The sequence below is a fragment of the Pongo abelii genome, chromosome 23, assembly GCF_028885655.2.
Source record: "Pongo abelii isolate AG06213 chromosome 23, NHGRI_mPonAbe1-v2.0_pri, whole genome shotgun sequence".
Taxonomy (NCBI): Eukaryota; Metazoa; Chordata; class Mammalia; order Primates; family Hominidae; genus Pongo; species Pongo abelii.
In genome coordinates this window covers 30,802,806-30,825,795 of record NC_085929.1, presented here as the reverse complement: position 1 = coordinate 30,825,795, position 22,990 = coordinate 30,802,806, and the positions used below count along the sequence as shown (strand labels likewise).

Sequence of the window (22,990 nt, the reverse complement as noted above, 5' to 3'; positions counted from 1 at the left end):
TAAAATAGGCTTTTGATGAAATAACAATTTTTTTAAACAGATGCTAAATGAAGTACTATCATAATTGGAACGCAGTGTACTGACACGGTGTTGAATACGTTAAGAAAATGCTGTTTGTTTAGAAGACTTTTAAAACATTTGAGAGGGAGAAAGGCACTCTTCCATTAACCCTTATTGTGCCTTTTAGTTCCATTTTGGGTTGACTGTTTTGTGTTGCTGCATGATGCCTCTAGTACAAGGCCAAGATCTCCATGTCTCATGTCTTTCCTGCTCCCCTTTTCTGCCAGCCCTCTTCCACTCAGGGGAATAGCCCAGCATCCACTCAGTTTAGGCTTGTTAATCAACTGCCTCTGTACAGCACATCCAGCAAAGCTCCCTGAGTGACTCACAGTCTCAAACCAGGGCACTGATCTTTCCTCTGTGTCCTTCCAGCTTGGCCGGAGGACCGCCTGTTTTTAAGATGCTCACCACAATGCAAAGATGAAGAAGATGATGATGATGATCTTGATGCCCACGTAAGACCCCTGTTTTTTTGTCTTCTACAGCAATGTCGCTTTCCTGATTCCTTTACTTCTCAATTAATTTTGATATGAAAATCCGGCAATGCACATTATGTACACTGAACACTATTCTCTTTGTGGGGCTGGAATTCAGTAGGAGTGTCTTCCCAACTGATACGTGGTATGCTAGGGTGCTTTTAAATGACAGCATCCATTATCAACTGGAATACTGAGGGATTTTCCACAACACCAGCTTTCCTCCTTGGATTAAGCATTGTGCATTTGCATATAAAGTTAAACTTAATGGTAAATTCTGCAAATAGAGGTCTTGTTTTTCTATAGTTATCCTCTGTGCTAGTCTTTGGGGACTTTGACCTATGGCTCAATCACTATACTGCCTTCTGGTTTTTTATGGTTGTCCAGAGAATAACAGATCTGTGTGAAGCACAGAACGTAATCTGATTCTCATAATGTTTTCTCTTATATAATTGCAGATAACAGCTCAGAAAGAAAACGGTAGGTACCATGAGATAACTCACTTCCCGAGGGAAAAACTTGCTAGCTTCAGTGTATAGAAACCTGATTCTGGGTTCCTGCTGGGAAAGAGGCTTGGGGTTCTCATGAAAGTGATTCTGCCAGTATAGAACTCTGACCCGAGAAGCTGTAGGAAGGTTTGTTGACCCAGAAGAAAGATGAGGGGATCATGCATGAAGCAGTGTGGGGTGGGAGAATAGCCCATCACTCAGCTTCAGCTGAAGTAGGAGGAGTGGGTGAGTCACTCTCTCTAATGACTTATCCTTGTGTTTTTGTTTCTAAAGACTTGACGCTGGAGAGTCTAAGTGATGAGGAGATTCATCCAGGTAGGCAACTACGTGCCAGGAAAAACCCAATGGGAAAAGGTTCCCAGGAGCCTCCAGGTTATCCCTGCTGCTTGTGAGGAGGGGCTGAAGGAGGGGGTATGAAATCAGAAAGAAAATGGAAACGTGTGAGGTCTGGCTTGTTGTAGGATCATCTTTTCCATTTCTGCACAGATGGCTGTTACCAGTTTGATAGCAGTTGTGAGTCTGTAGACCATTTGTGTAGTATTGTGTGTTAGTCAGGTTTAGTCTTCCTATCCGTGAATACAGGATGCCTTTCCACTTATTTGTACCTTCTTTACTTCCTAGGATCTGCATGTTGACAGCTGATAAGTTAGATTTAACACGACTGATAAAAAATTTTTGATTTCTGACACCAATATTTTATAAGTCTGAATGAATAGGCATCAAATATACATATATATATTTAGAGATGGAGTTTCGCTGTTCTTGCCCAGGCTGGAGTGCAATGGCATGATCTCAGCTCACTGCAACCTCTGACCCCCAGATTCAAGTGATTCTCCTGCCTCAGCCTCCTGAGTAGCTGGGATTAGAGGCACTCACCACCATGCCTGGCTAATTTTTTGTATTTTTTAGTAGAGATGGGGTTTCACCATGTTGGCGAGGCTGGTCGTGAACTGCTGACCTCAGGCCATCCACCCACCTCAGCCTCCCAAACTGCTGGGATTACAGGTGTGATCCAGAGTGCTCAGCCAAAAAAAATAATTTTTACATAAGCTGGTTCACTAAAAATTACCCCCGTACTCGTGGACTTTTTTTCATGAATTTGTTCATTTATATTGGTATACATTTCCCCAGTTCAGTAGATAATGTATATTTGAACCTGGAAACTTATCCTGATGGCAGAAACTGTTTAGAGTCACGTCTCTCAGCTTCGCTGGTGTAGTTAGAGCAGGCTGTGTGAGCTTGGCCTGTTTGAATGAAGCCTGATTTTTAGAGAATCTCCTCAGGGAGAGTGACACAGGAGCTGCTGAAGCCCCTGATCACAGGGGTCCAAAAGGGTATGTAGAAGTTGTTCCAGAAGAAGACTTACAAAGAGGAAATCATGACTATTTTTAATTGTAGCGTTCTAATACTGAATTTTTAAAATGATCTCCATGAAAAAGAAAGTGTCATTAATACAATAGAGTAATTTGGGTAAAATTGAGTCCATTTCAGCAATAAAATAGACTTAATTAAGTAATAAATCCTTTAAAACAGATGCTAAATGTAGTATCAGCATAATTAGATCGTAGTGTACTGACATGGTCTTGAATACATTAAGAAAAGAATACATTAAGAAAATGCTATTTGTTTCGAAGAGTTTCAAAACATTTGAGAGGGAGGAAGGCACTCTTCCATTGACCCTTAGTGTGCATTTTAGTTCCATTTGGGGGTGACTGTTTTGTGTTGCTGCCTGATGCCTCTAGTACAAGGCTGGGGCCTGCATGTCTCATGTCTTTCATGCTTCACTTCTTTGCCATCCCTCTTCCACTCAGGGGAATAGCCCAGCATCAACTCAGTCCATGCTTGTTAATCAACCACCTCCATACACCACATCCAGCAAAGCTCCCCGAGTGACTAACAGTCACCAACCTCCAGTGCACTGATGTTTCATCTGTGTCCTTCCAGCTTGTCCTGAAGATGGCCTGTTTTTTTTTTGTTTGTTTGTTTGTTTGTTTTTTTGAGACAGAGTCTCACTCAGTCGCCCAGGCTAGAGTGCAGTGGCTCTGTCTCTGCCCAATGCAAACTCCATCTCCTGGGTTCATGCCATTCTCCTGCCTCAGCCTCCTGAGTAGCTGGGACTACAGGCGCCTGCCACCACGCCTAGCTAATTGTTTTGTATTTTTTTAGTAGAGACAAGGTCTAAAGATGGCCCGTTTTTAAGATGCTCACCACGATGCAAAGATGAAGAAGATGATGATGATGATCTTGATGCCCACGTAAGACCCCCGTTTTTTTTGTCTTCTACAGCAATGTTGCTTTCCTGATTCCTTTACTTCTCAACTAATTTAGATATGAAAATCTGGCAATGCACATTATGTACACTGAACACTATTCTCTTTGTGGGGCTGGAATTCAGTAGGAGTGTCTTCCCAACTGATACGTGGTATGCTAGGGTGCTTTTAAATGACAGCATCCATTATCAACTGGAATACTGAGGGATTTTCCACGACACCAGTTTTCCTCCTTGGATTAAGCATTGTGCATTTGCATATAAAGTTAAACTTAGTGGTAAATTCTGCAAATAGAGGTCTTGTTTTTCTATAGTTATCCTCTGTGCTGGTCTTTGGGGACTTTGACCTACGGCTCAATCACTATACTGCCTTCTGGTTTTTTATGGTTGTCCAGAGAATAACAGATCTGTGTGAAGCGCACAGCGTAATCTGATTCTCATAATGTTTTCTCTTATATTATTGCAGATAACAGCTCAGAAAGAAAACGGTAGGTACCATGAGATAACTCACTTCCCGAGGGAAAAACTTGCTAGCTTCAGTGTATAGAAACCTGATTCTGGGTTCCTACTGGGAAAGAGGCTTGGGGTTCTCGTGAAAGTGATTCTGCCAGTGTAGAACTCTGACCCGAGAAGCTGTAGGAAGGTTTGTCGACCCAGAAGAAAGATGAGGGGATCATGCATGAAGCAGCGTGGGGTGGGAGAATAGCCCATCACTCAGCTTCAGCTGAAGTAGGAGGAGTGGGTGAGTCACTCTCTCTAATGACTTATCCTTGTGTTTTTGTTTCTAAAGACTTGACGCTGGAGAGTCTAAGTGATGAGGAGATTCCTCCAGGTAGGCAACTACGTGCCAGGAAAAACCCAATGGGAAAAGGTTCCCAGGAGCCTCCAGGTTATCCCTGCTGCTTGTGAGGAGGGGCTGAAGGAGGGGGTATGAAATCAGAAAGAAAATGGAAACGTGTGAGGTCTGGCTTGTTGTAGGATTATCTTTTCCATTTCTGCACAGATGGCTGTTACCAGTTTGATAGCAGTTGTTGTGAGTCTGTAGATCATTTGTGTAGTATTGTGTGTTAGTCAGGTTTAGTCTTCCTATCCGTGAATACAGGATGCCTTTCCACTTATTTGTACCTTCTTTACTTCCTAGGATCTGCATGTTGACAGCTGATAAGTTAGATTTAACACGACTGATAAAAAATTTTTGATTTCTGACACCAATATTTTATAAGTCTGAATGAATAGGCATCAAATATACATATATATATTTAGAGATGGAGTTTCGCTGTTCTTGCCCAGGCTGGAGTGCAATGTCATGATCTCAGCTCACTGCAACCTCTGCCCCCCAGATTCAAGTGATTCTCCTGCCTCAGCCTCCTGAGTAGCTGGGATTAGAGGCACTCACCACCACGCCTGGCTAATTTTTTGTATTGTTTAGTAGAGATGGGGTTTCACCATGTTGGCCAGGCTGGTCGTGAACTGCTGACCTCAGGCCATCCACCCACCTCAGCCTCCCAAACTGCTGGGATTACAGGTGTGATCCAGAGTGCTCGGCCAAAAAAAATAATTTTTACTTAAGCTGGTTAACTAAAATTCACCCCTGTACTCATGGACTTTTTTTCATGAATTTGTTCATTTATATTGGTATACATTTCCCCAGTTCAGTAGATAATGTATATTTGAACCTGGAAACTTATCCTGATGGCAGAAAGTGTTCAGAGTCACGTCTCTCAGCTTCGCTGGTGTAGTTAGAGCAGGCTGTGTGAGCCTGGCCTGTTTGAATGAAGCCTGATTTTTAGGGAATCTCCTCAGGGAGTGTGACACAGGAGCTGCTGAAGCCCCTGATCACAGGGGTCCAAAAGGGTATGTAGAAGTTGTTCCAGAAGAAGACTTGCAAAGAGGAAATCATGACTATTTTTAATTGTAGCGTTCTAATACTGAATTTTTAAAATGATCTCTATGAAAAAGAAAGTGTCATTAATACAATAGAGTAATTTGGGTAAAATTGAGTCCATTTCACCAATAAAATAGACTTGATTAACTAATAAATCCTTTAAAACAGATGCTAAATGTAGTATCAGCATAATTAGATCATAGTGTACTGACACGGTCTTGAATATGTTAAGAAAAGAATACATTAAGAAAATGCTATTTGTTTCGAAGAGTTTCAAAACATTTGAGAGGGAGGAAGGCACTCTTCCATTGACCCTTAGTGTGCATTTTAGTTCCATTTGGGGGTGACTGTTTTGTGTTGCTGCCTGATGCCTCTAGTACAAGGCCGGGGCCTGCATGTCTCAGGTCTTTCATGCTTCACTTCTTTGCCATCCCTCTTCCACTCAGGGGAATAGCCCAGCATCAACTCAGTCCATGCTTGTTAATCAACCACCTCCATACACCACATCCAGCAAAGCTCCCCGAGTGACTAACAGTCACCAACCTCCAGTGCACTGATGTTTCGTCTGTGTCCTTCCAGCTTGTCCTGAAGATGGCCTGTTTTTTTTTTTGTTTGTTTGTTTTTTCCAGTCGCCCAGGCTGGAGTGCAGTGGCTCTGTCTCTGCCCATTGCAAACTCCATCTCCTGGGTTCATGCCATTCTCCTGCCTCAGCCTCCTGAGTAGCTGGGACTACAGGCGCCTGCCACCATGCCTAGCTAATTGTTTTGTATTTTTTTTAGTAGAGACAAGGTCTAAAGATGGCCCGTTTTTAAGATGCTCACCACGATGCAAAGATGAAGAAGATGATGATGATGATCTTGATGCCCACGTAAGACTCCCGTTTTTTTGTCTTCTACAGCAGTGTTGCTTTCCTGATTACTTTACTTCTCAATTAATTTTGATATGAAAATCTGGCAATGCACATTATGTACACTGAACACTATTCTCTTTGTGGGGCTGGAATTCAGTAGGAGTGTCTTGGTATGCTAGGGTGCTTTTAAATGACAGCATCCATTATCAACTGGAATACTGAGGGATTTTCCACAACACCAGTTTTCCTCCTTGGATTAAGCATTGTGCATTTGCATATAAAGTTAAACTTAATGGTAAATTCTGCAAATAGAGGTCTTGCTTTTCTATAGTTATCCTCTGTGCTAGTCTTTGGGGACTTTGACCTACGGCTCAATCACTATACTGCCTTCTGGTTTTTTATGGTTGTCCAGAGAATAACAGATCTGTGTGAAGCGCATAGAGTAATCTGATTTTGATAATGTTTTCTCTTATATAATTGCAGATAACAGCTCAGAAAGAAAATGGTAGGTACCATGAAATAACTCACTTCCCGAGGGAAAAACTTGCTAGCTTCAGTGTATAGAAACCTGATTCTGGGTTCCTGCTGGGAAAGAGGCTTGGGGTTCTCGTGAAAGTGATTCTGCCAGTATAGAACTCTGACCCGAGAAGCTGTAGGAAGGTTTGTCGACCCAGAAGAAAGATGAGGGGATCATGCATGAAGCAGCGTGGGGTGGGAGAATAGCCCATCACTCAGCTTCAGCTGAAGTAGGAGGAGTGGGTGAGTCACTCTCTCTAATGACTTATCCTTGTGTTTTTGTTTCTAAAGACTTGACGCTGGAGAGTCTAAGTGACGAGGAGATTCATCCAGGTAGGCAACTACGTGCCAGGAAAAACCCAATGGGAAAAGGTTCCCAGGAGCCTCCAGGTTATCCCTGCTGCTTGTGAGGAGGGGCTGAAGGAGGGGGTATGAAATCAGAAAGAAAATGGAAACATGTGTGAGGTCTGGCTTGTTGTTTTCAGAGTTTCTTGGCATCATGGTAAGAACTGTCTCTATGGGCTATGAGGGTGCTGCGTTCATGAGAGATTATCTTTGCAATGCACCTGCTCTTTTCTGCCTGTGGAACATCAGAGCCTTTGGTTTGGATTAGTCAACACTCCTTGGGATTGTGCCCAAGGGGTGTAGGCTTAAGCACTGGGTGTCATCTGTGATGAAGGGAATCTGGGGGATGCAACTCTCTCACAGGTATTTCCTGGAACCTAAAGAAACAGTCCTTGTGCTGTGTGCCAAGGGGAAATCGAGAATCACCCTCTGAACTTTCAGGACTTGTTAGTGCACATTCATGTTTCTGTCCTCACTGTGCGCTCTTGGTTTAAAGGGGTCTCCCGGGGTGGATGGTGGAGTGAATATTCCCTCTGGGCTCACTGGTAAAACTCCAGTCTCCTTGGAAGGGAGGAGGAAAGTTTGACCTTGAGCACATTTCCAGGCTCCACTTCCCAACTCACTCACAGATTCTGAGATGAGGCTTCTTTCTCCCCAGTTCTCTACTTTCTGGGGAAGCCAGGAGTTCCTTCCCACAAAAGATAGTATCACACTGTTTCCTGTCTTCAAAAATTTGGCTTTGGTTTTGTTCTTTAAGTTGATATTGATCACTTAAGTTCTAGACTTTTCTTTTTCATTCTTTTTTTTTTTTTGAGACGGAGTCTTGCTCTATCACCCAGCCTGGAGTGCAGTGGCGTGATCTCGGCTCACTGCAAGCTCCACCTCTGGGGTTCTCGCCATTCTCCTGCCTCAGCCTCCTGAGTAACTGGGACTACAGGTGCCCGTCACCACGCTTGGCTAATTTTTTGTATTTTTGGTAGAGATAGGGTTTCACCATGTTGACCAGGCTGGTGATGCACTCCTGACCTCAGGCGATCTGCCCACCTCAGCCTCACAATGTGCTTGGATTATAGGCATGAGCACTGTGTCTGACCAGGGTTATTTTTAATATAATTGTAGCTATGTCAAGTAATGGTGGTTTGAGTATTTTTGTCAGTGGTTTTGGAATAATACCAGCACTCACTTCTGTGGAGTAGAATGTTAGAAGGGGCATATCTTTCACTATCATAAATAATGCCAAACTTTTTCCAAAATGATAACACCAATTCATGCTCCTCTAACAGCATATGTGAGTAGCCATTTCTCCAAATCCTCGTGGGCTCTTAGTTTTGTCTCTTTCTAAAAATTCCATCACTGTGGTTAGGCTTTCATTTGTATAACATATTACTTAAGATGTTTACCAAAAAGAAATGTTGTTTTACTCTAATGATGCAGCACAGTAGATTTGTTTACACCCGCCTCACCACAGACACGTAATGCATTGCGCCGGCATTCCAACAGTTACGACTGGCAAAAGGAAATTTTCAGCTTTGTTATAATCTTACGGGACCACTGTCATACATGTGGTGTGTCATTGACCAAAATGCCATTCTGCCACATATGACTGTAGTTAATAAGCAGGTGCTTAAGAATGAAAATAATAACAGCTATAAATTGAGTATATGGGCACTTCTGTATGTTGCCTCCTTGAAGTGTCACAATCACTTTGAGACTGAATTAGTTTTTTTATAGTCATTATACACATGAGGAACGTGGGTCTCAGTTAAGTAAATTACTCAGGATAGACACCAAGAGCTGGATCTCTTTAACACCAAAGGCTACTCTATAAATTAACATGCTACACCGCCTGTACTGGCAAAGTAGACTTACCATAAAATGAAATTTCCTTCCACAGCTGGGCGTGTGAGCTCAGTGAGGCTGCTGTTACCCATTGCTCCATGGGTCAGAAATTGGTCTTGCTGAAACTTGGCTGGAGAAGCTCTTGGCTCAGGGAGTGAAAAGTTACTGACAGGTTATATGAGTGCAATTGAAGGATTATGCTTCCGTAGAGCATGTGGTGGAATGAGAACAGAGACAATCAAAGAGAATCACCCAGAGCAGGACACTGTCTCAAAAAAAAAAAAAATTGCCCATCTAATAGGTTAAAAATTAGATGTAGTCAACCGCACTGGGTCTTACTGTATTAAAAGAAATGTGCTTTTAAATAGAATTTTGTATGAAGTTCTTTAGGCAATAAGTAAAAATGGAAGGGAAACCTAACAGCAGAGAGCAGCCAGGACCACAGTTGCCTGTGGATGCAGAGACTGTGGTGGAGCCTGGAATGCACCAAAGACCACGAGTCCCCGCGGGCAGTGAGTTCAGTGACAGCATCGCCAATTGTCTGATCGGCAGGCACCCCAGTAGCACATGGACAGAACGGGGAGGCCTAAGATGAGTCCAGGCCATGGAAGGTCTCCAGTGAGGGGATCTTGAAAGTTGTGAAAAGCATCCTGGAGGGGGAGGTAGTCCTGCAGCTTAGCGGTCCAGTTTCCCTCACTGGTCTTACTTGGTATGGCATAGAGGTGCTCACACAGCAGCCCCCAGTATCCTCCCACTTCCCTAAAAGCTTAAACATACCACGATGTGTATCAGTTGCTTAAAGAGCACAATAGCACATTACTGAACAACCAAAATTGCAGAGAAGTGGCCTCATTTCCTGGAAATGTTTCAGGGAGGGGGAGGTGGTGAGGCTCCACTGGGGAAATCCTCATGATCAAAGAAAGATGAGGCCTGAGGACTGGTGGTTAGGCTCAGCCACATGGAGTCCACGTCATGCCCTGCAAGAGCAATCTGGTGGTGTGGTGCTGGGGAGGGGAGAGGGCCAGGGCCACAGAGCCTGTGCAGGGATTCAGAACCAGAGGGCTCCTCAGAACGGGCATAGGAGATGGTCTGTAAGGACCTGTCCCACTCCAGTGATGGCATGAGGGACAGGGAGGGAGGAAAGCAGCCCCACATAGGAGGACGCCCAGGGTGGGGAAGCAGGTCTCAGGAGAGCTAGGTTTCAGTCCAAGCAAGAAAGGAAAGAATGTTCCAGGGAGAGGCTGAGGCCCTGGGGCCTCCAGAGGGCTTGGAAAAAAGGTTTCAGCAGATGGAATCAGAAAAGGAGTATTCAGGGCCATGAAGGGGTGGTGAGCTGAGCTTCTTGCAGCCCCTGATGCAAACAGGGATGAAGGACATAATGAGATTAGTCCTGAGTCTGAGGCAGAGAGCGGTGAGGAGGCTGTGAGTTTGGGAAGGGAGGGAAGGGCCTGGCTGAGAGAAGGCAGGGTTCTCGGCCCTCTACAGTCCTGCCAGAGAAGGTCAGAGCCCAGAGAGGCCCAGGGCTCCCTCCTTGCACCTGCACAAACAGGTGTACCCCTGGTCAGGGGATGCTCTGTAGACTGCTGTGGAGTGAGGGAGCAGCTTCTCCTGGGCATAGGACCCCAGGCACCTGCAGGATGCAGGACTCCAGGCTCCCTCAGATGCCTGCTGATGGGTCTCTTCTGAGGGGCCATAAACTGGCTTCCTGGGTACCCACAATGTACAAGGCACTTATTTTCAGTATGATGCCCCGGCACTGCCAAAATCATACCCATTTAAGATAGGCACAATTACTAGCCCCACTTTAGACCTAGGAAAACTGAGGCACTGAGCAGTTAATCAACTTGCCCCAGGCTCCATAGATAAACAGTCAGTGTAGAGGTGGGGTCTCAACACAGCAGGCTCCCTCCATAGTGTGGGCTTATAGCCACTGGCTGTCCCTCTGCCCTTGTCCAGCCTCAGCTGTCTGGGGTGGCAGTTTGTGCCTTTGGGCTACAGTTGAATGACCAGTTGCCTCTTCCAGGCTGGCTCCCATACCTCTCCCGGCAGCAGCTTCTTAAATCCCAGAAGCTGATAATGGTGTGGTAAATGGGCCTTGGAGAATGGGGGCAAGGGTATGGTGCTGAGGACTTCTAGGTCCCAACATAGGCTGTGTTCCTGGCCCTCCCCTTGTAACAGAGGCACCTCTGTCCCTGGTCATTGGAGATGAGTTCCCGCATCTCTAATTTCTCCTCAGCCTGGACTGCAGAGGCGGGAGCCCAGGAGATCCTTGTGTGGAGGCTGCTTAGTGGGATGATGTCATAGTGCACAAAGCTGGGAGCCTGCCCTCACTGAAAAGGGATTGTCTCTTCTTCATCCAGGGTGAAGCCCTTCTGTGGAGCCGACCAGGGTGCTGACCCAAAGGGCAGGCCCGTGTGTGCTGCAGGGTCCCCAGCTTTGCCCCTGGAGGTCTCAGTCCTTTCAACGTTCTGAGGAAAACTGTTGGCCCCAACAGAGAGCAGAACTCCAAGGCCACCTCCAGCCCATCCCCAGCACTGGGTTTGGCCTGTACCATCCAGGACCTGGTGCTTCTGGGCCTGGCATTTCGCCTTTGGCAGGAGAGTGAGAAGAGACGTGACTGTGGTCCAGGAATGGAAAGTGCCATTCCAACTTGAAATAAAGAGACTGAGCACATTTATTCAGATGCAGAGGTGGCTGATCAGGTCTGACCCAATGAGGGGCTCAGGGTTTCCACTCAATGACATCGATGGTGATCTGAGTCACCTTCTATAAGGCCTCGCCCTCGTAAGCCTTGCTGTCAGAGTCCTCCTCCAGGACACGGAAGGTGTGCACGTGTGCCTGCAGGACCTTGCAGCCCTCAGGGGCCTCTGGCAGCATGGTGAGGGCCTTGGTGGCCTTCAGGCACACCCTGCCCATGGGTGAGTGTAGCAGCTTCAGGAGCAGGCTGATGGCTTGTGCGTCCAGGGCCACGTACTTCTCGGCAGGCCACCAACACAGGGAATTTCTAACAGCCTATGGGGGCCTCTTCTCACTCTCTGTCACCCTAGCCCTCTTTTGACCCTCGTGCCTGCAGAGTCTCAAGGGGAGGTGCCACCCTGTCCCCCTGCTGCAGGGATTCCCTGATTCATTCACGCAACGAGACGCTGAGGCAAGAGCTGGGTTTCCCCCTCTCAGCACTCTTTTGGGCCAGGTAATTCTCAACTTGGGGCCAAAGCTCCGCTGCTGTGACCTTTGGGTCTGGAGCAGCAAACTGAGCAAAGCCTTGTCCTCAGGAGCTCCCCTTGGGGATGACACAGAAAGTGATGGCAACCATGGTGATCACTCACAGTGGACACAGGAGGATGCAGGGAGGCTGGGGAGGCTGCAGTTTCAGAGAGAAAGTTCTCTCCTGGAAAGCCAGTCTCCTGGTCCCACGGAAAGGGACCTCTGTGCAAACCTAAGAATGATGGGGCTGGGACGGGGCCTGGGAACATGCATTTCCACAGACCACCCAGGGTCTGGTTCAGGGGCCACACTTGGAGAAATACTCATCCAGGCCTCTAATGAGATTCTCAGAAGAAAAAGAAGCCTGGACGTAGGGAAGGCAAGAGGCCCCCCCCAGCAAGGGGACATGGCCACAGCCAAGGCAGGGACTCGGGGTCAGTGACTGGCCCATCCTCACGATGAAGGGCCCAGTGTGGTAACAGCCCCCAACCATCACAAGCTCCAAGTCTTTGTGCTCCCCCAGTTTTGAGGCCAGGATGTAGATTGTGATCCTACGTGACCTGGGGCACTGTGCCTCCATTTCCTCACCTGTGAAGGCAGACATCACCTCCCTGGAGGGTTGTCTAAATGTGAGGTTTGGAGACAATGCCTGGTGCACAGGAGCCACTCAGTGACCAATGGGTATCAGGATCGTCACCAGTGCTTCTCTTGTTCTTGCCTTCCTCATGGGGTGGAGGTGCCAGACCCTCTCCTGCATCCTCCTGCAGGCAGGGGCCAGCGGGTCCAGGATGAGCTCCTGGAGCTGCTCCTCCCTCTGCAGCTTCCATATCAGTGAGTGGATCAGACACGACAGGAAAGGGCACTGAGGGTGGACCGGCCACACCCCCTCCCATGCTGGTTGGCCTGCAGGGCTCAGGAAGGATTTTGCAGAGCAACTGGGTGGGTTTGAAAAAAGAACTTGCAAGTTCCCCATCACCCCCCGAAGCTGCCTGGCCAGGGGCCTGAGAAGTCAGCAGGAGGCTGTGGGTGGAGCCATGTCAGGGGCTGAGTGAGAGGGCAGGCGCAGAGGACCCGGGGAGGGCCAGCATTTGGTCGCTGGCATCTCAGGGGGCATCTGCCATAGCAGGGCACAGTGGCCTGAGAGGCAGCAGCCACCCCTGGGAGATCCGGCAGCTCACTGCTGTGGGGCCCAGGCACACCAGGAGACCCTCCGCTCTTCCCTACCACTGTCCCAGACTAGGGGAGCCCAGAAATTCCCCCCTTCCCACCCAAAATATTTCAAAGGAGTTGGAGACTCGCCTGGTCAGACCAGCCCTTGAGCTTGGGTTCAACTCTGAGATGGAAGACCTCTCAGAGTTGTAGGACAGTGTTTCACACACCAAAAAGAGCTGTGCCCCAACTAAAGCCGATGGGAAGCCATAGGCTCTGGCCAAGGGGTCTTGAAGGGACCTCAGGCTCTGTGGGAGGGGGGGCTCCACATGGTACAGCTGGGTTGCAGGTACTGGCAGAAGTACAATGAGGCAAGTTTCCCCCATAAACAGGCCCCACCTGGCTCCTCCCAGCTGGAGCTGGAGCTGGAAGCCTGGAGGGGAAGTGGTTGGTCCAGCCCCGAGAGTTCTGTGGGGCAGGTAAGGGTTGAGAGATTTTATGGAATGTGGAGGAGACAATCCAAAGGGGTGAGGAGGAACATCAACCCCTAGAGGGGCCTGGGCAGACACTAGCTTTCGCTAAAGATTTACTATTTTGTCTATCATGAACTTGTTTGAGTTAAATTTTCGTTTATTTTTTCTTTTTTGAGGTGGGGTCTCACTCTGTCACCGAGGCTGGAGTGCAGTGGCATGAACTCAGCTCACTGTAAACTCTGCCTCCCAGGTTCAAGTGGTTCTCCTACCTCAGCCTCCCAAGTAGCTGGGATTAAAGGTGCACACCACAATGCCCAGCTAATTTTTTTATTTGTAAAGATGGCATTTCGCCATGTTGGCCAGGCTGATCTTGAACTCCTGACCTCAAGTGATCCACCTGCCCCAGCCTCCCAAAGTGCTTGGATTACAGGCATGAGCCCATAATTAGCCCGTGCTTGGCCTAATTTTTATTTTTAAATATCATATCAAAATATTATTTACCTTGATTACTGAGCTTTCTGGCCCCTCTTAAATTTGGCACCAAGGCCAGCATCTCACTGGCCTCCCCCCAGCCCTCTGCATAGGGCAGGAATGGAGGCAGGGGCGGGAATGGAGGCAGGGGCAGGATGTCCACAGGGGATGCAGCCGCTGTCCCCACAGGGCACCCAGGCGCCTCCTTTCTCCTCTCCTCTCTCCCTCCTCCTCCCACTATGTATGTGCCACCTCCACGCCCTTTCCCCCACTGGGCAGGGGCCACCTCCCCGAGCACCAGGTGGTGGGATCCAGCTGATGTTGTGGGGGCCTTCCCTGGGCTCTCTTGGTCACTAGACCTCAGCCAGGGTCACCTCCTAGGACTGACTCCTAGGAAACCCAAGCCCACACAGGGTGCAGGTGCCTCTGAGGGAAAGGCCCTGGGAAGGGCCTGTGGGGGGACATGGTGCAGCCCCTCTCCCCGTGTGACCCCAGTCCTTGCCCTCTGTGTGTGGTGGGAGGTCCCCAGACAAAGCACTGAGCATCTGGGTTCATTTACAACCTTCTGGATCACAATGGTGTGTTCATCACTGGTGAACTTTATACCTCAGGTGATAATTTCAGGGACAGAACCTCCATCTTGGTGGCCTCATAGTCAGGTCCTGCTGTGATCCCCATTGTACAAATAGGGATAGAGGCCAGAGAGGTGAGGCGACCCGCCCAAGTCACTCAGCTCATATCACAGAGCTGGCAGAGTTCATGAGTACCTTGGACAATTGCACCAAATGCAATGGATTGGGACAACTAGATCAAGATGTAATTTCGCAGAAATAAAGGGAAGGCCATCTACTTTATTCCAAATATCAACTCTGAAAGGAACCAGGTAATAAAGATAGTGTCAGCTTAGCAGCACTAGTGATTAAGAAAGACATAGGGTTTTAGTTAGTCCAACTCCAGCTCTTCCCTGTCCCTGTCCCCTGAGCTGATGGAGCTGACGTGCACCTCTGCAACCTCAGTTTCCCCTTCTGCAAAGTGAGGGTTCCTGATTGGTGAGGGCCTTGCAGCCTGATGCCCACTCCTGCAGTAGCTGTGGTGAGGGCTTCCATGAGGAAAGCTGACCCTGTGCAACACCAGCAGTCCAGCAGTCCCTCTGTCAGGGGAGGGTTAAAACTAGTGGGTGCCAGGCTGGGACCGGGGTCTCAGTGTCCTGCAGGGACTTCTAGGCAAGGAGTCCCCATCAGGGTTAGGCTTTGTGCCAGGGCTGAGGTCCTGGAGGAACCAGACTTAACCCAACTCAAGTCCACAAAAGGAGGGGTCATGTGAGGTGACAGCCATATGCAGTGTGATGCTTGCAGGACAGAGACTGGGACAGGGAAAGCCCGAGGGGTCTCCACAGAGGATGAGTGACAGGTGCAGGGGACACCTGGCAGGGGACTCCCAGGCATAGAGCCTCGAGAAGCTCCAGGCGGCCCACAGGGCTGGAGCAAGTGAGTCCTGGGGCCAAGGCGGTCTGAGAGCAGACTAGACAGATGCCAGGCCCAGACCCAGAGAACTCATCCCTGGAGGACAGACTCATCTGGGGAGTCCTGGAGGCTGTTTGCAGGGAATTGACGAGACCAGAGTTGGATGGGTGGACAGAGGTGCGAATCCAGTACTAGAGACACCCCACGGAGTGTGTTGTGGTGACCCAGGCAGTTCGACTGATATGAGGACAGACTCAGGAGAAGGGGGAACAGGAGAGGGAGGAGCAAGGACAGCCCTGGGCTTTGTTGATGAACAGTTAAGAGAACACTGATCATGTCAGCACATTCTGTATTTTAAACAAAATGCCCAAGGGAAGTGGTGGTCTGCAAAGCGTCCCCAGAAGGCAGCAAGGGCTTGGCTTGGTCTCCCACAAGGCCATCCACTCATCGACTTGCTCATAAAGGCTTACTGGAGGCCAGGCCGGGGGACACAGGGAGGGTGGGCCAAATGGAAGGGGACTGTGCAGTCAGGAGGACAGATCATGGCCCATTTTTGGAGCAATAAAGGGGGAGGGGGTTCCCCCCGTGCAGTGGGGGGATGCCAATACTGGTCTCACAGATCAAGCAGCACTGGCTGGTGATGGGCACCCCTCAAAGGCAGCAGTGCCAGTGGAGAGGAGACCAAGGGCTGTGGCGGGGAGCTCCCGGGGGACACGGAGGGAGAGGCTGACAGACCACAGGGTCCTTGTGGCCCGCCTTTATCCTCAGATCCAGGAGGAGTCTTTGGAGGGATTTGGGTAGGAGACTGATCATCAGATTTGTGTGTTTCTGATGAGAGGCTGGTGCAGACCAGATTAGAGGAGGGAGGCCCGGGGCGGAGAGTGGGGTTAGCCAGGTCCGGGGGAGGTGAGGAGCTTGGAAAAGGCACAGGTTTAAGCCACCCAGGGGCCCAGATTGCTGTGAAATGGGAGGGTGAAGCTGAATTGGGGGCACCAGAGGTTGATGGGGAGTAGCGGGCATTCTCGGCGGCTGCCCGAGGGTGATGGGGAGTAGCGGGCATTCTCGGCGGCTGCCCGAGGGAGACTGGATTTCAGAAACATGTATGAAAAACCATAAAAATGTACATTCCTTTTAATCAAGTCATTCCACTTCTAGAAATTTGTCTTGGGGAGATAAAACTTCAGCTAAAAATTATTAATGTGTGGGAGGCTGAGGTAGGAGGATCGCTTGAACCTGGGAGGCGGAGGTTGCAGTGAGCCAAGATTCTGCCACTGCACTCCAGCCTGGGCGACACAGCGAGAGTGTCTCAAAAAAAAAAAAAAAAAGTAAATGTGTTCATGGAGGGAAAAGTGGAAACAGCCTTAATGTCAAACAGTAGGGGGAGGTAAAATAAACTTACATCTATGGTAGGAAACATTAAACATTTAAGATAAATAGTTTTTGACAACTGTAATGACATAATAAACATTTTAAAACATTTAAACATTTGAAACATTCCTACTTTAATTTACAGTAAAGTTTACTCTTTTTGGTGCAGCTAATAAAACAGTATAATTTTTTAAAAATCATTGACTCATGTAACTATCACAATTGAAATACAGAATATTTCCACCCCCCCCAAATTTCTTTAAGCACCCCTTTTTTAGAGACACAGTCTCACTCTGTCACCCAGGCTGGTGTGCAAAGGTGAATCTCAGCTCACTGCAACCTCTGCCTCCTGGATTCAAGTGATTCTCTTGCCTCAGCCTCTCAAGTAGCTGGAATTACAAGTGTGGTCACCACACCTGGGTAATTTTTGTATTTTTAGTAGAGATAGGGTTTCGCCATGTTGACCAGGCTGGTCTCAAATTCCTGGCCCCTGTTCTCAGCCCTTATGTTCCTTTTATAGTCAAACCCTTTCTGGACCCCAACCATGGCAATCACTGATCTCTTTCTGACCCTATACTTTTGCTTTTTGCAGAATATCATAGAAATGCAAACGTTAAGGATGTGACCGTTTTTTAAACTTTTTATTTTGAGATAATCGTAGTTTTTCATGCAGTTGTGAGGGATCATACAGAGGGATCCTAGGCACTCGGGCCAGTTCCCTCAAGGGTAGCACCTTGCAGCTACAGTAACAGATCACAGCCAGGAGACTGACATTGATACAGCAAGAATAGAATGGCTCCCTCCCAAACATCCCTCATGTTGGCCTTTCACAGGAACACTCACTTCCCACTGTCCCAAACCCCTCCTTAGCCCCTGGCAACTGCTAATTTGGTCTCCACTTGTATAATTTTGTTATTTCAAGAATGTTCTGCACATGGAATTATACAGTATATGACTTCTGGGGACTGGCTTTCTCCCACTCAGTATAGTTTTCTGGGTGTTCCTCCAGGTGGCTCGGTTGCAACATAGTTTTTTCCTTTTTAATGCTGAGTAGGAGTCTAAGTATGTGACCCTCTGAGTCTGGCTTCCTGAGTTCAGTGTAACAATGTTGCAATTCATCCCAGTTGCCTTATGGATCAATAGTTTGTTCTCTATTATTGCTGAGTATGATTCCATTTTTGAAGGTTATCACAATGTGTTTAGCCATTCACCAGTTGAATGACAGTTGGGCTATTTCCGTGTGTGTGTGTGTGTGTGTGTTGTGTGTTGCGTGTGTGTTGTGTTGCGTGTGTGTTGTGTGTGCACGTGTGTGCGCGTGTTGCGTGTGTGTTGCATGTGTTGCGTGTGCTGCGTGTGTTGCGTGTGTTGCATGTTTGTGTGTGCGTGTGTGGTGTGTTGCGTGTGTGTTGTGTGTGCGTGTGTGCGTGTGTTGCGTGTGTGCGTGTTGCGTGTGTGCGTGTTGCGTGTGTTGCGTGTTGCGTGTGTTGCGTGTGTTGCGTTGTGTTGCGTGTGTTGTGTGTGAGTTTGTGTGTGTGTGGTGTGTGTGGTTTGTGTGTGTTTGTGTGTGTGTGGTGTGTGTGTGTGTGTGTGGTGAGTCAAACCAGATGTTTCTGCTTCTTGCCAATGGTGAATAAAACCAGTATAAATATTTGCATACAAATTTTTGTTTGAACGTAAGTTTTCATTCCATTTAGATAAAAACCTAGGAGTAGGGTTTGCTTGATATGCATAAACACATGTTTATTAGAAATTGTCAAATGGTTTTTAGAGGGGAGGCTGCTGGGGGTGGGGACATTGGGGTATAGGAGAGTTCTGCTAATGAAGCTTCCACCAACCCAGCTGGAAAATGGGCCTGTGTCCTGGCACTGAGGTGCCCAAGCCCCGTGCCCAGACCTGAGCTAGACAGGGTCTCAAGATCACAGTCAGTCAAGGGTAAGAAGCGGCATCTTCTGCTCCAGAAGCTTCTGTTCCTGCAGGCCCTGCCCCCTCCTCAGGGCTCCGCAGGAACTGTTCAAAATGCTGGGTGCTGTGCAAACTGTAGGGCACAGCCAGACACTTGGAACTCAGAGGGACCCAGGGTGGGCAGGATTGGCCGAAGCTAGAAGTGGGTCCCTACAGGTCACACCCCACCTGCTGCCTCCAGACCCTGGACATTTCGGGGGGGGCTGGGCCAGTTACAGGAAGGGAAAAGGAAATGGGGACCCTTTGAATTGCTGCGCTGGGACCCTAAGGTCTTGGGTAGTAACAAGGAACCTGGAAGCATAGCTGTCCCCAAGAGGCCTTCCTGGGTCCCTCCTCCATGGACAGGACTTAAAGACTGGACAGTTACTCATCCATTTTTCCATCGGTCTGTCCATCCATATATCTGCCCATGCACACACACACAGCCATCCTTCCACAAGCCCTTTGAGGCCTCCTATATAGGAGGACCTATATAGGATCCTCAGCTCCTGATGTCCCAGGCAAGGCAGGATCAGCCTAGCCCAGCCCCAGGTGAGACCTGAAGTGTGCCTGCTCATGCACCGTGGGAGAAGGGGGCTGTGGCACTGGGGTCCCTTGGGAGTACCTGTCCCTGCTCAGTCCAGAGCTCAGGCTGCAGATGAGACCCTCTGTGAAGAAGACAAGGGGCAGGGGATACTGGGGATTCCATGTCAGCAAAGGTGGCCTGGTGGCCACGGCAACCTCAGACAGGCCTGGGAGCTTGAACCAGGGCTGGAGGGCAGAGGGAGGAAGGGCACGCTTGAAGATGGGTGTGAGCAAAGGCACAGGAGTGACCTTAGCACCCCTTCTCTCAACAGGGATATGGCAGGTACACATGGGCCCCCACGGAACCACCCTGAAGGATCATCTCAGAGACCCTAGAACCTGTCTGCCATGCCACCTGCCCTGCCACCCTGCTCACCACCTAGAAATTCCTTCCATTCTGCCATACGGCTGGGCGCTGCACTGGGCCAGGCCTTCATGGGGGCAGGGGACAAGGGAGAGAAGGGGTCTGGGCCGTGAATTGGACACAGACAGTGACCACCTGGTAAAGAAAACTGAATGAGCAGAGGATGCAGGGAGGCAGGTCCAGGGCAGGGCCCTGCGGGGTGCACAGGAGTTTTCTGGGGTGGACGGTAGACCAGGGCTGTGAACACGCACACTGGGCTGGGCCAGCAGGCTGACATGTCCTAAGCCCCAGAGCCCTGCAGAGGGGCAGGAACAGGGCCCAGAGGGAGCAACGCTGAGAATAAAGGCCCTGAACGCCTCAGATCTGGCTAGATCTGCAACTCCTGAAGGCAGCTGCATCCTGTGTTGAGACGCTATTGAGTGGCCTTATTGTCCCTGTACATTTATAAAATATGAGACACGTCTTGTCTGTCTGAGCCACTCAGGGATTCTGTGGGGCCCACAGACAGGATCATGGTCCCATTTCACAGGTAGGATAACAGGCTCAGAGCGGTTAAATCCCAAAGGGGGCAGCAGAGCCAGCTCAAGGGTGCCCTGACTTTCAGCCCAGGGCTTCCCATCTGACAAATGGGGAAACCAAGATCAGGAGAGGAAGGGGCCTGCCCAAGCTCACGTTGGAGCACACCTGTACGGAGCACACCTGTATGGAACACACTTGTATGGAGGGCAACTGTATGGAGCACTGCCCTCTGCCAGGCACCAGATATGCTCAGGTGGGGTGCCCTCCCTTTACCATTCCCCAGCTCTGACCCCATTTCAGGAATGCAGAAAAGAGACCTCAGAGCAGAGTAAGGCCGAGTCAGGGCTACAGAGCCCGATGGCCACCCCTCCCCTGAACGGCTAGGAGGAAGGAGGGCAGCTGGTGAAGGTCTGCAGGAGCCCAGAGCATGTTCTTCCAAGTGGAGCCTCTGCTGTGGGAGCCCCAACCACAGGGTCAGACAGAAAAGGGGTCCCACCCAAGCTCAGCCCTCAGCAGCCCTTGACCTTGGGTGGTTTGACTCCCTTCAATGGGCCTCAGTTTCCTCCTCTGTACAGGGGGTGATAACAACAGTCTCCCCACAGGTTGGTTTTGGGGATTAAATGAGAATGCCTAGGGAGTACCAGGCCCATGGGGACCCTCACCTACCCCCAGCCATTGCTGTTATCTCCTGGGTTCTTGCCCGGGCCTGTGGGTGACACACTGTGTGATCCTGGGCAAGTGAGTGCCTTTCCCTCCCTGGGCCCAGCCTTCGCTCTGGTCAAGGAGAAGCTGGGTCAGGGACCCTGAGGGCCAGTCATTTAGGAAACCAGTAGATTCCTGGGTGAAGGGGTTGGCCGGGGAGGCCTGGAGGGGCAGCGAGGTCTGAGGCGAGAGTAGGGTGGGGGCCAGGCCAAGGGATGGGGGTGGGGGATTCACCTTCCCAGCTCTGGTGGCCCTGCCTGCAGCTGGCTGACCCTGGGAATCCCCAGGCTAAGGTTAATCTTAACATTGACCTAAACCAGAACTCAGGGTGACAAGGGAAAAAAGTAAGGCAAGAAGCAGCCAAGGCTGCCACCTGGGATGTGGGACAGAGAAAAACAAGACAGATGTGGCCAGGGAGAGGGGGAGCATATTTCAGGGCTGCACTGGGTGTTCATGCAGCTCACAGGTGAGGGTGGAACAGCCCTCTCCCTACATCCCTCCCGCTCCCAGCCCCAGCCCCCCACCAGGCCTGATGCTGCCCCCTGGCTGCCTTCCCACACCCTGAGCTCCACCTTGGGTCCTGCTTCCCACACCCTGAGCTCCACCTTGGGTCCTGCTTCCCACACCCTGAGCTCCACCTTGGGTCCTGGAGCTCTGGAGGACCCGACTTCACGGGATCTTACCTCCCCTTCCTCTTTGACTAAGGAGAAGCAAGAGGTGCAGCCTTTTCCCAAGTCTCCAGACTCTTTATCCCATCTCATCCCCTAGCTTAGTGCCTGGTGCATACATGGTTCCCAATAAACAGTTAAGTTTATTTATGTACTTTTCTTTTCTTTTTTTTATCTTTTTTTTTTTTTTTTTTTTTGAAACACGGTCTCTTTCTGTCACCCAGGCTGGAGTGCAGTGGTGTGATCATAGCTCACTGCAGCCTTGACCCCAGGGCTATATAGATGCACTGACCTTAGCTTCCTGAGTAGCTGCATAGCTGGGTCTATAGGTGCCCGGCTAACTTTAGGTTTTGTTTTGTTGTGCTGTGTTGTAGAGACTTGGTTTCGCCATGTTGCCCAGGCTGGTCTCAAACTTCTGGGTTCAAGCACTTCACCCGCCTTGGCCTCCCAAATTCTGGAATTAGAGATGTAAGCCACTGTGTCCAGCCAACAGTTTAAATGAGGGAGGGAGGGAAGGAAGGAGGGAGGGAGGGAAGGAGGGAGGGAGGGAAGGAAGGAGGGAGGAAGGAAGGAAGGAAGGAAGGAAGGAAAAGAGAGATGGGTCGGGTCGGTCAATGAAAATTATTACAAGAGACAAAGAAGGACATTATATATTGACAAATAAGTTACTTCATCAAGAAGATTTAACAGGCCGGGCGCTGTGGCTCACACCTGTAATCCCAGCACTTTGGGAGGCCAAGACGGGCAGATCACGAGGTCAGGAGATCAAGACCATCCTGGCTAACACGGTGAAACCCCTTCTCTACTAAAAACACAAAAATTAGCCAGGCGTGGTGGCAGGCACCTGTAGCTCCAGCTACTCAGGAGTCTGAGGCAGGAGAATGGCATGAACCCGGGAGGTGGAGCTTGCAATGAGCAGAGATTGCGCCACTGCACTCCAGCCTGGGCAAGAGAGTTAGACTCTGTCTCAAAAAAAAAAAAAAAAAAAAAGATGTAACAATTAGTACATGTGCATCTAACTGCAGAGCCTCCAAGTATAGGAAGTAATGACTGATGGAATTGAAGAGAGAAACAGACAGCTTCGCAGTAATAGTTGCAGTACTATACTGTGAATACTGGCTAGAACAATGAGACATAATATCAATACGGAAGTGGAGGACTTGAAAAACTATAAATCAGCTAGACCTGACAACATCTACAACAGACTCACAGAATACAGATTCTTCCCAAGCACACATGGAATGTTCTCTGGAATACACCATGTATTAGGCCATGAAACAAATCTCATTAATTTAAAAGGACTAAAATCGAAATATCTTCTCTGCAGTAGAATG

The 22,990-nt window shown here is 49.2% G+C and overlaps 1 protein-coding gene and 1 long non-coding RNA gene across 8 annotated transcripts in view; one reads left to right on the top strand and one right to left on the bottom strand.

Annotated features, from left to right (window-relative positions):
* The window catches only part of DRICH1 (aspartate rich 1), a 60,429-nt gene that overhangs the window by 17,457 nt on the left and 19,982 nt on the right, over positions 1–22,990 (top strand). Inside the window, exons 9-18 of one of the 5 annotated variants that reach the window (XM_054543218.2) lie at positions 433–515; positions 995–1,016; positions 1,319–1,360; positions 3,212–3,300; positions 3,781–3,802; positions 4,105–4,146; positions 5,979–6,067; positions 6,533–6,554; positions 6,857–6,898; positions 11,110–11,426. In XM_054543218.2, the coding sequence (XP_054399193.2) occupies positions 433–515; positions 995–1,016; positions 1,319–1,360; positions 3,212–3,300; positions 3,781–3,802; positions 4,105–4,146; positions 5,979–6,067; positions 6,533–6,554; positions 6,857–6,898; positions 11,110–11,114 (458 nt within the window). In that variant the 3' untranslated portion in view covers positions 11,115–11,426. Of the gene's footprint in view, positions 1–432; positions 516–994; positions 1,017–1,318; positions 1,361–3,211; positions 3,301–3,780; positions 3,803–4,104; positions 4,147–5,978; positions 6,068–6,532; positions 6,555–6,856; positions 6,899–11,109; positions 11,427–22,990 lie in introns of those variants that run through there. The other 4 variants (XM_054543219.2, XM_063722805.1, XM_063722806.1 and 1 more) reach the window with 4 other exon arrangements.
* The window catches only part of LOC100435123 (uncharacterized), a 45,261-nt gene continuing 38,024 nt past the window's right edge, over positions 15,754–22,990 (bottom strand). Inside the window, exon 7 of one of the 3 annotated variants that reach the window (XR_010139444.1) lies at positions 15,754–22,132. This is a non-coding gene — a long non-coding RNA (uncharacterized LOC100435123). The remainder of the gene's footprint in view (positions 22,133–22,990) is intronic. The other 2 variants (XR_010139443.1, XR_010139442.1) reach the window with 2 other exon arrangements.